Source organism: Rhinopithecus bieti, unplaced genomic scaffold, assembly GCF_001698545.2.
Source record: "Rhinopithecus bieti isolate Rb0 unplaced genomic scaffold, ASM169854v2 scaffold_54263, whole genome shotgun sequence".
NCBI classification, from domain to species: domain Eukaryota; kingdom Metazoa; phylum Chordata; class Mammalia; order Primates; family Cercopithecidae; genus Rhinopithecus; species Rhinopithecus bieti.
In genome coordinates, this window is record NW_016821166.1 from 32929 (window position 1) to 46409 (window position 13481).

Sequence of the window (13481 nt, forward strand, 5' to 3'; positions counted from 1 at the left end):
CGTGTTAGCCAGGATGGTCTCGATCTCCTGACCTCGTGATCCGCCCGTCTCGGCCTCCCAAAGTGCTGGGATTACAGGCTTGAGCCACCGCGCCCGGCCCCTGCAGATCTTTTTTAAGTTTTGCCATCAGTTCTCCTAAAGGCACCCATTATAACAACAACAACAGCAACAAAATTTCTAGTCCAGGATTTAATGCAGGGTTACACATTGCATTTAGTTTTTTGTTGTTATTGTTGTTTGTTTTGCTTTTTTTTTTTTTTTTGAGACAGTCTCACTCTGTCGCGTAGGCTGAGTGCAGTGGCATGATATTGGCTCACTGGAACCTCTGTCCCTTGGGTTTAAGCGATTCTCCTGCCTTAGCCTCCCAAGTAGATGGGATTACAAGTGCCTGCTACCATGCCCGGCTAATTTTTTATTTTTATTTTTATTATTATTATTTTTTAGTAGAGATGGGGTTTCACCATGTTGGCCACGCTGGTCTTGAACTCCTGACCTCAGATGATGCACCCACCTCGTCCTCCCGAAGTGCTAGCATGAGCCACCGCGCCCAGCTTGCATTTAGTTATAATGTCTCTTTAGTCTTTAATCTGAAATAGTTCTTCCACCTTTGTCTTATGATCTTGATATTTTTAAAGAGTACAGGATAGTTATTTTGTAAGATGCCCCTCAGATTAGAATCTAATCATGAGGAAACAACAGACAAATTAAACTGGAGCTTTGTGCGTTTTCAGCAAGAAGACTGCAGAAGTCGTCCCGGTGCAGTGGCTCACGCCTGTTATCCCAGCATGAGATTCAGAGGCTTAGTGGGGAGGCCAAAGTGGGAGGATCACTGAGCACAGGAGTTCAAGACTAGCTTGACCCCGTCTCTACAAAAAAGAAGAAAACCCTGCAGAAATGATGTGTCATTCTTGGTGCATCTTATCAGGAGCACGTGTTCTAGGTTAAGCGGGTCTCTGCCAGGTGTTTTCACTGTTATAACGGTATGATGGTTTTCATTTGTAAGTAAGTGTCCTGGGGGGAGATAATGTGAATGTCTTAGATCTTGTCAACCTTTCACCCACTCATTTTAACATCTATTATAGGTTCTTCCCTGAATGGATTATTACTATGATGGTGGTTCCGTTGAACTCATTACATTCAGGCTTTTAGCCTCAATGCTGCCAAAACAACCCTTTGCTGGGTGAAATGGTAACTCTTGAAGATCAATGGTGTTCATCAAGACATTAAGTTCAAAGATCAATTTGGGTCATGATATTTGACTTATCTGTACCATTTGATACAGTTAATTATACTTTCCTATTTAAACAATTGTCTTCACTTGACTTCTGGGATGTCTCTCCCCTTTTTGTTTTTGTTTGTTTCATTGAGATGGTCTCGCTGCGTTGCCCGGGGTGGAGTGCAGTGGTGCGATCGTAGCTCACTGCAACCTTGATCTCCCAGGCTGAGGCAGTCCTCCCTCCTCAGCCTTCTGGGTAGCTGGGACCACAGTTGTATGCGCCCACACCCAACTAATTTGTTTGATTTTTAGTAGAGATGGGGTCTCGCTATGTTGCTGAGGCTGGCCTTGAACTCTTGAGCTCAAGCATTCTTCCCACTTTGGCCTCCTAAAGTACTGGGATTGTAGGCATGAGTCACCTCTCCCAGCTCCTCTCCTCTCTTGATTCTCCTGTTACCACACTGGTTACTCCTTTCCAGTAAAGACTGATCCCTCCTCACCTCTGTGACCTCTGAAGGTTTGAGTGCCTACAACAGTGCTTGCACTGTTTCTCTTCTCTCTTTGTTCTCCTTCCCTTGGTGAACTGATTCAGTCTCAAGGCCAGCAACTCCTGAGTGTACATCTCCAGCCAGGAGTTCTCTTCAGACTTGTCTACCCAGTGGCTATTTGGCATCTCCATTTTCATGTTAAATACACATCACAGATTGAACAGCCCTGAAACGGAACTCCTGATTGTGACTCCAAAACCTGCTCCTCCTGCATTAGTTCCCTTCTGGGTGAATGGCAGCTTCATCTTTCTAGTTGCTCAGCAAAAAACCTTGGTGTTATCTTGGACCCTTCTTTTTATTTTCCACCCATATTCAATTTGATGGCAAATCCTGTTGTCTCTGCCTTCAGAATACATCCTGATTTTGACTGCTTTGTATCTCCACAGTTACCACATTCTTCAAGCTGCATCATCATTTGTCTGGCATATTACAGTAACCTCCTACCTCATCTGCGTGCTTCTTCCTTCTCAGCAAGACAACACAAATGCTGTTGGTTAAAAAAAAAAAAAAAAGCAAACCAGAAGTCAGATATTGTCACTCCTCTGCTCAATTTCTCTCTCCCCTTCACGGCTTTTATCTTCTTTAGAGCGAAAGTCTGTAATCACCTATATGGCTCTGCACAGTCTGGCCCCACTACCTTCATCGTTGGTTACTCCTCTCCACCTTGCTCACTTTTCTCCAGCAACAATTTGTCTCCTTGCTGTTCTTCGGAAATACCAAGTGTGCTGTCATCTCACCGTCTTCGCTCTTTTTATTTTTCTTTTTTGAGACAGGATCGGAGGCTGGGTGCAGTGGCCTCACACCTGTAATCCCAGCACTTTGGGAGGCTGAGGCAGGTGGATCACCTGAAGTCTGGAGTTCAAGACCAGCCTGACCAACATGGAGAAACCCCATCTCTGCTAAATTTCAAAATTAGCTGGGCATGCTGGTGAATGCCTGTAATCCCAGCTACCCGAGAGGCTGAGGCAGGAGAATTGCTTGAACTCGGGAGGCGGAGGTTGCAGTGAGCCGAGATCGTGCCATTGCACTCCAGCTTGGGCAACAAGAGCGAAACTCTGTCTCAAAAAAAAAAAAGAGACAGGATCTTGCTTTGCCATTCAGGCTGGAGTGCAGTGGTGGCGATCATGGCTCACTGCAGTCTTGGCTTCCCGAGGTCAAGCAAACCTCCCACCTTAGCCTCCCAAGTAGCTGTGGCCACATGTGCCCTCCACCACATCTGGCTAATTTTCAAAAATTCTTTGTGGAGATGGGGTCTCCCTCGGTTGCACAGGCTGATCTTGACCTCCTGGGTTCAAGCGATCCTCCTGCCTTGGCCTCCCAGTGTTGGGATTACAGTCATAAGCCCCTTGCCCAGCCTCTGTTTTTTTCTTTTCCTGGAACACTCTTTTTTTTTATGGTTATCAGTATGCCTTTTTATAAAAACAGCTTCATTAGGCTGGTCACGGTGGCTCACTTCTATAATCCCAGCACTTTCGGAGGCCAAGGCAGGCGGATCACCTGAGGTCCGGAGTTGGAGACCAGTCCGACCAATATGGCGAAACCACAGCACCACGTCTGGCTAACTTCTGTATTTTTAGTAGATTTTTAGATTTTTTTAGTTTCACCATGTTGACCAGGCTGGTCTCAAACTCCTAACCTCAAGTGATCCACCTGCCTTGGACTCCCCAAGTGCTGGGATTAAAGGTGTGAGTCACTGCTCCCGGCCAGATTTTTTTTTTTTTTTTTTTTTTTTTAAGAGAGAGAGTCTCACTCTTTTGCCCAGACTGGAGTGTAGTAGTGCGTTCATAGCTCACTGCAGCCTTGAACGCCTGGATTCAAGCGATCCTTCTGCCTCAGTCTCCTGAGTAGCTGGGACTGCAGGTGCATGCCACTGCACCTGCCTTATTTTTAAAAATTTTTGTAGAGATGGGGTCTCGCCGTGTTGCCCGGGCTGGAACTCCTGGCCTCAAGTGATTCGTCTGCCTTGGTTTCCCAGAATTTTGGGATTACAGGCCACCATGCCTGGCCAAAACAGCTTTATTGAGATATAATTCACAAACCATACAATTTAACATTTTATTTTTTATTATTTATTTATTTATTTATTTATTTATTTTGAGACAGTCTCACTCTGTTGCTCAGGCTGGCCCTTTTTGGAGATGCTTTTTGTACCTACTCTCCTACATTAAATCTTGTCCTCTTTACCTACTCTGGGCATTCCTTTCCTTCCTTACTCTGCTTTATTTTTCCTTGGAGTTCTTAGCACCCTCTGATATACTATGTATTTACTTTGTCAGTTGTTTATTTTCTGTTTCTTCTACCTAGAAAATAAGCAACTGGCACCTAAAATAAGGTCTCACATGAAGTATATGTCAAGTGAATTTTTTTTTTTTTTTTTGGTGAGAGTCTGGCTCTGTTGCCCAAGCTGGAGTGCAGTGGCGCGATCTGGGCTCACTGCAAGTTCCACCTCTTGGGTTCACGCCATTCTCCTGCCTCAGCCTCCCGAGTAGCTGGGACTACAGGCGCCCACTACCACGCCTGCTAATTTTTTGTATTTTCAGTAGACACGGGGTTTCACCGTGTTAGCTAGGATGGTCGCGATCTCCTGACCTCGTGATCCGCCCGCATTGGCCTCCCAAAGTGCTGGGATTACAGGCGTGAGCCGCCGCTCCCAGCCATGTGAAGTAAATATTTATTGAACAAATGAATAAACATTTCCCTCCACAACAGGGAGACACCTTATTAATTTTATTCAGCTCTGTATTCCTTCACCTAACCTCGTGCATAGTGTGTGTGTTGGAAGAAGGAGCGATGCACGCCGTTAGGGAGATGTGGGTGCCGTGAGAGGAGGCTGGCCATTCAGGGCATGGAGAGGTTACCTGGGAGGCTGATGAGGAAACATCTTTCATGGGCTTCCAGAATGTGAGAGAAGGGGAGAACTGGAAGGAGGATTCTGGTTGACTCGGTCTATGTTGGCATTTTTACAGCTGTAAGGAAGCCAGGAACAGGAGGAGGAGGATTTGTTTGAGGGTGAAGGAAGGATAATGGATGAGTTCAGTGTCCATTCAGCAAAAGCATTTATGGATGTCTCCTATGTTAGGTGCTGTCCAGACATACAGAGGTGAAGCAGACCCATCTTTGAAGTCTGGTAGTGGGATTAGTTGGACTGTCCTGTTTGGGACTACTTGGGTGGGGCATGGGGGGAGGGATCAGGTGAAATATAACTTGAGGAAAGGCGGAGAAACAGCCTTTCCCACAGGGAAAGGGGAAAAGCCCAAGGCTTCTAGTGGGATGGCCTTTTGGCCTCAGAGGAGGTGCGACTTCAGAAAGGCTTCATGGGTGCTGGGACAGAGAAGGGCTTGGAGAATCTTCTGCATTTTTAACATCCCGTTTGTAACTCGCTTTCCTGTTTTCTTTCCCCCAGAACCTTTCAGCTCTTGGGGCATTGGTGAGTCTCAGTAATGCACGTCTCAGTTCCATCAAAACTCGGTAAGTCTTTGGCCCTGCTTCTTCTCTAGGAAGTGGGCATATGTACATCTTTCCTTTCATTGTCACCGTCCCCAGGATTCAAGACCTCTCTCTATTCTCAAGAATGTGGACAGTTACATTCCTTGTGTGAGCTCACTTGATTTGAACCCTACCTTTTCCAGCTCCCAGATGTCCTATTCCCTCTGGGATTACCTCTGCTTCCTTCTTTCTTTGCTTCTTCCAGCTCACTCCAAGTATTTCAGGAGGTGGAAACCATAGTGGACTGGGAGTGAAGTCTTTCTATAGCCTAGTGAGAATAAAAGAGCAGTCAGTCACTGTCTCTGAAGTCTAACCTCTGCCCACTTATCATGACTCTCTTGTTTCTTCGAAGGTTCGAGGGCCTGTGTCTGCTGTCCCTGCTGGTAGGGGAGAGCCCCACAGAGCTATTCCAGCAGCACTGTGTGTCTTGGCTTCGGAGCATTCAGCAGGTGTTACAGGTGAGGATTCAGCTGCTGCCTTACTTCCTCCTCTTCCCCCACCTTATTCCCCATCTTGGATGTGGTATGTTCTTTTCAACTTGGACATGTAGTTCTGAGGGCAGAATAATTGGAAAACAATTCCCTGATAGTGGAGAGGATAAGCTGCAAATAGAAACTTTTTTTTTTTTTTTGAGATGGAGTCTCGCTTTGTCATTCAGGCTGGAGGGCAATGGCATGATCTGGGCTCACTGCAATCTCTGCCTCCTGCATTCAAGTGATTCTCCTGCCTCAGCCTCCTGAGTAGCTGGGATTACAGGCCCCTGCCACCATGCCTGTCTAATTTTTGTATTTTTAGTAGAGACAAGGCTTTAACATGTTGGCCAGACTGGTCTCAAATGCCTGACTTCAAGTGATCCGCCTGCCTCAGCCTCCCAAAGTGCTGGGATTACAGGTGTGAGCCACTGCACCCAGCCTGTATGTATATTTTTATTTCAATAGTTTTGGGGGAACAGGTGGTGTTTGGTTACATGGATAATTTCTTGAGTGGTGATTTCTGAGATTTTGGTGCACCCATCACCTGAGCAGTGTACATTGTACTCAATATGTAGTTTTTTATCCCTCACACATCTCCCACCTGTCCTCCCGAGTCCTCAAGAGTTCATTATATCATTTTTATGCCTTTGCGTCCTCGTAGCTTAACTCTCAGTTGTAAGTGAGAACATAACGATGTTTGGTTTTTCATTCTTGAGTTACCTCACTTAGATTAATGGTCACCGATGCCATCCAGGTTCCTTCTAATGCCATGATTTTGTTGCTTTTTGTGGCTGAGTGATATTCCATGGTATATATACACCACATTTTCTTTCTTTCTTTCTATCTATCTATCTATCTATCTATCCATCCATCTATCTCTGATACAGTTTCGCTCTGTCGCCCAGGCTGGAGTTCAGTGGTGCGATCTCAGCTCACTGCAATGTCTGCCTCCTGGGTTCAAGCAATTCTCTTGCCTCAGCCTTCTGAGTAGCTAGGATTACAAGCGTGCACCACCGTGCCTGGCTAATTTTTAAAATTTTAGTAGAGATGGGGTTTCACCATGTTTGCCAGGTATGTCTCGAACTCCTGACCTCGTGATCCGCCTGCCTTGGCCTCCCAAAGTGCTGGGATTACAGGCATGAGCCGCCTCTCCTGGCCTATACCACATTTTCTCTATCCACTTCTTGGTTGATGGGTATTTAGGCTGGTTCCATATTTTTGGAATTGTGAATTGTGCTGCTGTAAAATATTGTGCGCAAGTGTCTTTTTCATATAATGACTTCTTTTCCTCTGGGTAGATGTCCAGTAGTGGGATTGCTGGATCAAATGGTAGTGATGTTGAGCATTTTTTTCATATGTTTGTTGGCCATTTGTGTATCTTCTTTTGAGAATTGCCTATGTCCTTAGCTCACTTTTTGATGTGATTATTTGTTTTTTTCTGGCTGATTTGTTTGAATTCTTTGCAAATTCTGGATGTTAGTCTGTTGTCAGATGCATAGTTTGTGAAGATGTTCTCCCGCTTTGTGGGTTGTTTACTCATTATTTGTTTTGCTGTGCAGAGACTTTTTCGTTAAGTCCCATCTATTTATCTTTGTTTTTGTTGCTTTTGGGTTCTTGGTCATGAACTCTTCGCCTAAGCCAATGTCTAGAAGGGTTTTCTGATGTTATCTTCTAGAATTTTTACGGTTTCAGGTCTTAGATTTAAGTCTTTGATCCATCTTGAGCTGATTTTTGTGTAAGGTGAGAGAGGAGGATCCCGTTTCATTCTTCTACATGTGGCTTGCCAATTATCCCAGAACCATTTGTTGAAAAGGGTGTCCTTTGCCCACTTTATGTTTTTGTTTGCTTTGTTGAAGATCAGTTGGCTGTAAGTATTTGGCTTTATATCTGGGCTCTCCCTTCTGTTCGATTGGTCTATGTGCCTATTTTTATATCAGTATCATGCTGTTTTGGTAACTGTAGCCTTATTGTATATTTTCAAGTCAAGTAATGTGATGCCTCCAGATTTGTTCTTTTTGCTTCGCCTTGCTTTGGCTTTGTGGGATCTTTTTTGGTTCCATGTGAATTTTTGGATTGTTTTTTCTAGTTCTATGAAGAATGATGGTGATATTTTGGTGGGAATTGCATTGAATTTGTAGATTGCTTTTGTCAGTATGGCCATTTTCACAATATTGATTCTACCTATCCATGAGCATGGGATGTGTTTCCATTTGTTTGTGTCGTCTGTGATTTCTTTCAGCTGTGTTTTTAGTTTTTCCTTGTAGAGGTCTTTCACCTCCTTGGTTAGGTATAGTCCTAAGTATTTTAATTTTTTTGCAGCTGTTGTAAAAGTGGTTGAGTTCTTGATTTTATTCTCAGCTTGGTTGCTGATGGTGTACAGCAGTGCTGCTGATGTGTGTACGTTGATTTTGTATCCTGAACCTTCGCTGGCTTCATTTATTAGCTCTAGGAGCTTTCTGGATGAGTCTTTAGGGTTTTCTAGGTATATGATCATATCGCTGGTGAATAGCGACAGTTTGACTTCCTCTTTGCCAATTTAGATGTCCTTTATTTCTTCCTTTTTTTTTTTTTTTTTTTTTTTTGTTTTTTTTTTTTTAGATGGAGTCTCTCATTCTGTTGCCCAGGCTGTAGTGCAGTGGCACAGTCTTGTCTCACTGCAGCCTCTGCCTCCTGGGTTCAAGCAGTTCTTCTGCCTCAGCCTCCCAGGTAGGCAGGATTCAGGCGCCTGCCACCCCGCCCGGCTAATTTTTGTATTTTTAGTAGAGATAGGGTTTCGCCATGTTGGCCAGGCAGGTCTCGAACTCCTGACCCCAGGTGATCTGACTGTCTCGGCCTCCCTAAGTGCTAGGATTACAGGTGTGAGCCACTGCGCCTGGCCTAGACACCCTTTATTTCTTTTTCTTGTCTGATTGCTCTGGCTAGGACTTCCAGTACTATGTTGAATAGAAGTGGTGAAAGTGGGCGTCCTTGTCTTGTTCCAGTTCTCAGGGGGAATGCTTTCAACTGTTTCCTGTTCAGTGTAAGGTTGGTTATGGATTTGTCATACTTTGTTACTCTTTTAACGTCTTAATTTTTTCCCCTACTTTTACATCCTTTGATAACATCTCCACTTAGTTATTTAACAAGCATTTCTTTTTTTTTTTTTTTTTGAGGCAGAGTCTCGCTCCGTCGCCCAGACTGGAGTGCAGTGGCGCAATCTCGGCTCACTGCAAGCTCCGCCTCCCGGGTTCACGCCATTCTCCTGCCTCAGCCTCCCAAGTAGCTGGGACTACAGGCACCCACCACCTCGCCCGGCTAGTTTTTTGTATTTTTAGTAGACACGGGGTTTCACCATGTTAGCCAGGATGGTCTTGATCTCCTGACCTCGTGATCCACCCGTCTCGGCCTCCCAAAGTGCTGGGATTACAGGCTTGAGCCACCGTGCCCGGCCTTAACAAGCATTTCTAAGCACATATGGCAGGCAGTGTACCAAGCTCTGGGGAGACAGTGAGATGTACGTGGACCCTGCTTTCTTGGTGCTCAGAGTCTAGCACTTTTTCTGTGAAGTAAATGTTTACAAATAGGAAATGTTTATGCTTTGTGACCCACATATAGTTTCTATTGTGTATTGTTTGTTTTCCAATCCTTTAAAATGTAAAAGCCGTTCTTAGTTTGTGGGCTGTGCAAAAACAGGCACCCATAGACCATCATTTGCTGATTCCTGTTCTAGTTGAAGATACTTTTTTTTTTTTTTTTTTTTTGAGATGGAGCCTTGCTGTGTCGCCCAGGCTGGAGTGCAGTGGCGTAATCTCGGCTCACTGCAACCTCTGCCTCCCAGGTTCAAGCAATTCTCCTGCCTCAGCCTCCCAAGTAGCTGGGACTACAGGTGCGTGCCACCCCACTTGGCTCATTTTTTGTATTTTTAGTGGAGACAGGGTTTCACTGTGTTAGCCAGGATGATCTCGATCTCCTGACCTCATGATCTGCCCACCTTGGTCTCCCAAAGTGCTGGGATTACAGGCGTGAGCCACCGTGCCTGTCGAAGATACTTTAAATGAGTAATTTTATAAATGAATGTGAAATGATCAACTGAGGTAGGTGCTATGGAGGTAAAGACTATAGTTCTCAGAAAACATGTAACAGGATAATCTGACTTCAGCTCGGGTAGTGTGGGTAGTGGTGATCAGGGCCAGCAGTCCAGGGAGAGCTTTTCTGAACTGATCAATAGGAGTTAATTGGGTTAAGAGAGTGTTCTAATGTGCCAAAGCTGTGAGAGAAGAGGAGTGTGGCCTGTTTGAAGAATTCCAGCGTGTGGCTAGAATTGATGAGATGTGGCTGGGGAGATAGGGAGACTGTGGACCAAGTTGTGTAGGGCCTTATAGACCATGCTAAGGATTTTGGCTTTTATTCTTGAAGTAGTGGCAACTCACGGAAGGTTTTAAGCAGAGATAAGGAGGTGGTGGTGGTGACTGAAAGTATCTCTCTGCGACCGGGCATGGTGGCTCGTGCCTGTAATCCCAGCAGTTTGGGAGGCCGAGGTGGGAGGATCACCTGAGGTCAGGAGTTCGAGACCAGCCTGGCCAACACGGTGAAACCCTGTTTCTACTAAAAATACAAAAATTAGCCAGGCATGGTGGCAGGCACCTGTAATCCCAGCTACTTGGGGGGCCGAGGTGGGATAATTGCTTGAACCCGGGAGGTGGAGGTTGCAGTGAGCTGAGATCGCCCTACTGCACTCCAGCCTGGGTGACAGAGCGAGACTCCATCTCAAAAAAAAAAAAAAGAAAGAAAGAAAGAAAGTATATCTCTGGCTACCTTATGGATAGTGAATTAGAAAGGAACAGATTGGAAGCAGAAAGACCATGTAGATGGCTACTAAAGTAATCTAGGAGAACATTCACAGTAGCTTGGACTAGGGTTGTGGCAGTAGAACTGATGAGAAGGATATAGATTTGAGAGAGATTTAGTGTCAGAGTGGCAGATGCTGAGGATAGATTAGCATCAAGTAGAACACATATCCAAGGTGACTCCTGGATTCCTGAACACTGGAAGACAGATTTGGAGGTGTGGGAAGAAGATACCATGGCTGTGGCCTTGAGCATTCAGTAGAAGCACCATTCATAACTATCCCCCTGATCTGGTATCAGTGGAAGTGGCCAGACATCTCAATGTAGCCCCGATGGTTCAGTGGGTGGAGACTTTAGTTGGCTTTTTTTTTTTTTTTTGAGATGGAGTCTAGCTGTGTAGCCCAGGCTGGAGAGCAGTGGCCCAGTCTTGGCTCACTGCAGCCTCCGCCTCCCAGGTTCAAGCGATTTTCCTGTCTCAGTCTCCTGAGTAGCTGAATTACAGGCGCCCATCACCATACCTGGCTAATTTTTGTATTTTTAGTAGAGACGGGATTTCACCATGTTGGCCAGGCTGGTCTTGAACTCCTGGCCTCAGGTGATCCACCCACTTCGGCCTTCCGAAGTGCTGGGATTACAGGAGCCACCAATCCCAGCCCTTTTTTTGTTCTTTTTTTTTTTTTTCTTTAAGACATGGTTTCATTTTGTCACCCAGACTGGAGTATAGTGTTGTGATTATGGCTCACTGCAGCCTTGACATGTCGTGCTCACATCAGTACCCCCCACCACCCCCACCAAGAGCGGGGACTACAGGCGTCCACCACCACCCCCTAGTAATTAAAAAAATGTTTTTGCACAGATGGGTTCTTGCTATGTTGTCCAGGCTGGTCTCAAATTCCTGGGCTCAGGCAGTCCTCCCACCTTGGCCTCCCAAAGTGTGGGATTATAGGTGTGTGCCACCGAGCCTGGCCTGGCATCTTTTACTAGGGGGAAGAGTCTTCAGTATTTAGATGGCAGTTGAAACTGAGGATGAGATTATCAAAATAAACCCTTTTATGGACTGGATTTTAAAGCACATCACACTTAATGGTCAGGTAGAGGAAGATGAACTTACGAAGGAGACTGAGGCCAACAGCAGGAAGAAGATAATCAGGATTGTGGGCTGGAGGGGGCCAAGTGAAGACTCCTTGAGGGATGAGAGAGGAGGTATTTCTGTATGTGCCTCCTGAGGTGGGACAAGATGCAGACTGAGAATCATTGATTAGGTTAGCAGCATGGGTGGTAAGACCATAGTGAGAGTGGTTTTGCTGAAGCAGTGGAGGCTGAAGCCAGACTGGCTTGGGATGAGAAGCAGATGGGAAAAGGGAAACGGAAGGAGGGAAGATGGGAAATCCTTTCAAGATGCTGGGCGCTAATGGATGATGAGGGAGAAAAACTGGGTGATTACTGGGATTTGGCAAGTGAAGTATGGGCTCAAGAAAAGACTTTTTCGGTGGCTCACGCCTGTGATCCCAGCACTTTGGGAGGCTGAGGCAGGCAGATAATGAGGTTAGGAGTTCAAGACCAGCCTGGCTAACATGGTGAAACCCCATCTCTACTAAAAATACAAAAATTAACTGGGCATGGTGGCGTGTGCCTGTAATCCCATCTACTAGGGAGGCCGAGGCAGGAGAATTGCTTGAACCAGGACCCGGGAAGTGGAGGTTGCAGTGAGCCAAGATCATGCCACTGCACTCCTGCCTGGGCTACAGAGGGAAGCTCCATCTCAAAATCAATCAATCAATCAATAAAATGAAAAAGACAAGCCTTTTTAAGATGGGAGAGACTTGAGCTGTATAAATGTCAGTGGGAAGAGTCCGTGTGATGGGGACTGGTTAGAAATTCAAGGGAGATAAAGCCAGTGAAAGTGTAAGGTTCTGAGAGGAAGGGAGGGGACAGTATTGAAAGCACAGTGGAGGGACTGTCTTTGGGTAGGAAGAGGGCAGGAGAGAGTGGATAGTGTGAAGATGAAATTTTGAGGTTTGGGAGTGGGAAGCGAAGGCTGTTTTATTAGGTTGGTGCAAAAGTAATTGCTGTTTTTGTAGTTCCTTGTAATTATATCTGGGCTTCGGTTTTTTCTGTGAAGTTATGAGCAAGGTTAAACAGGTGACAGTGGTGGGAGAAGTAGCAAGTTGGAAGTTGGAGGAGAAAACTTAAGTAGCAGAGTTAACCAGAGAGAAACGCGGTAGGATTACTGGACAGTGATGAGGGCCTATGTGTTGTTGGTAGGCCAGCCTAGTTTTGCTTCATAAGTATTCTCTTTTTTTTGACACATAGCCTCCTCTCGTCTAGCAGGAGATATGTGTTGGATGCTTTTTCCTTAGATACATATTAATTTTCTAAGGAAGTCCTTTTAAATTCAAACTTTTTTTCTCCATGAGTTCCAGGGTGGGTTTGAGCCAGCTAGTAGCAACCTCAAAGAGATGGGGCAGTTTTGTTATGACTGAGGCTTATTTTTCAGTCTGAAAAGTGCTCTTTTCCCTTTCTAGCAGGGAACATTAGTATGAGATCATTGGAAAATTCTTCTAGGGCTGCGGTGAGCCGAGATTGCGCCTCTGCATTCTAGCCTGGGTGACAGAGTGAGACTTTGTCTCAAAGAGAAAAAAAAAAAAAAAAAAGGACTGGGCATCGTGGCTCACGCCTATAATCCTAGCACTTTGGGAGTCTGAGGTGGGCGGATCACATGACTCCTAGAGTTCAAGACCAGCCTGGCCAATGTGGCAAAACCCTGTCTCTATTAAAAATACAAAAATTAGCCAGTAATCCCAGCTACTCAGGAGGCTGAGGCATGAGAATCGCTTGAACCCAGGAGTCAGAGGTTGCAGTGAGCTGAAATTGCCTCAGTGTGTTCCATCCTGGGATACAGAGCAAGACTCTGTCTCAAAAAAAAAAAAAA

General features: G+C 45.5%; 1 protein-coding gene across 1 annotated transcript in view; it reads left to right on the plus strand.

Annotated features, from left to right (window-relative positions):
- The window catches only part of PELP1 (proline, glutamate and leucine rich protein 1), a 34186-nt gene that overhangs the window by 5587 nt on the left and 15118 nt on the right, over positions 1-13481 (plus strand). The window contains exons 2-3 of the mRNA XM_017860218.1: positions 5168-5232; positions 5603-5708. Of these exons, the coding sequence (XP_017715707.1) occupies positions 5168-5232; positions 5603-5708 (171 nt within the window). The remainder of the gene's footprint in view (positions 1-5167; positions 5233-5602; positions 5709-13481) is intronic.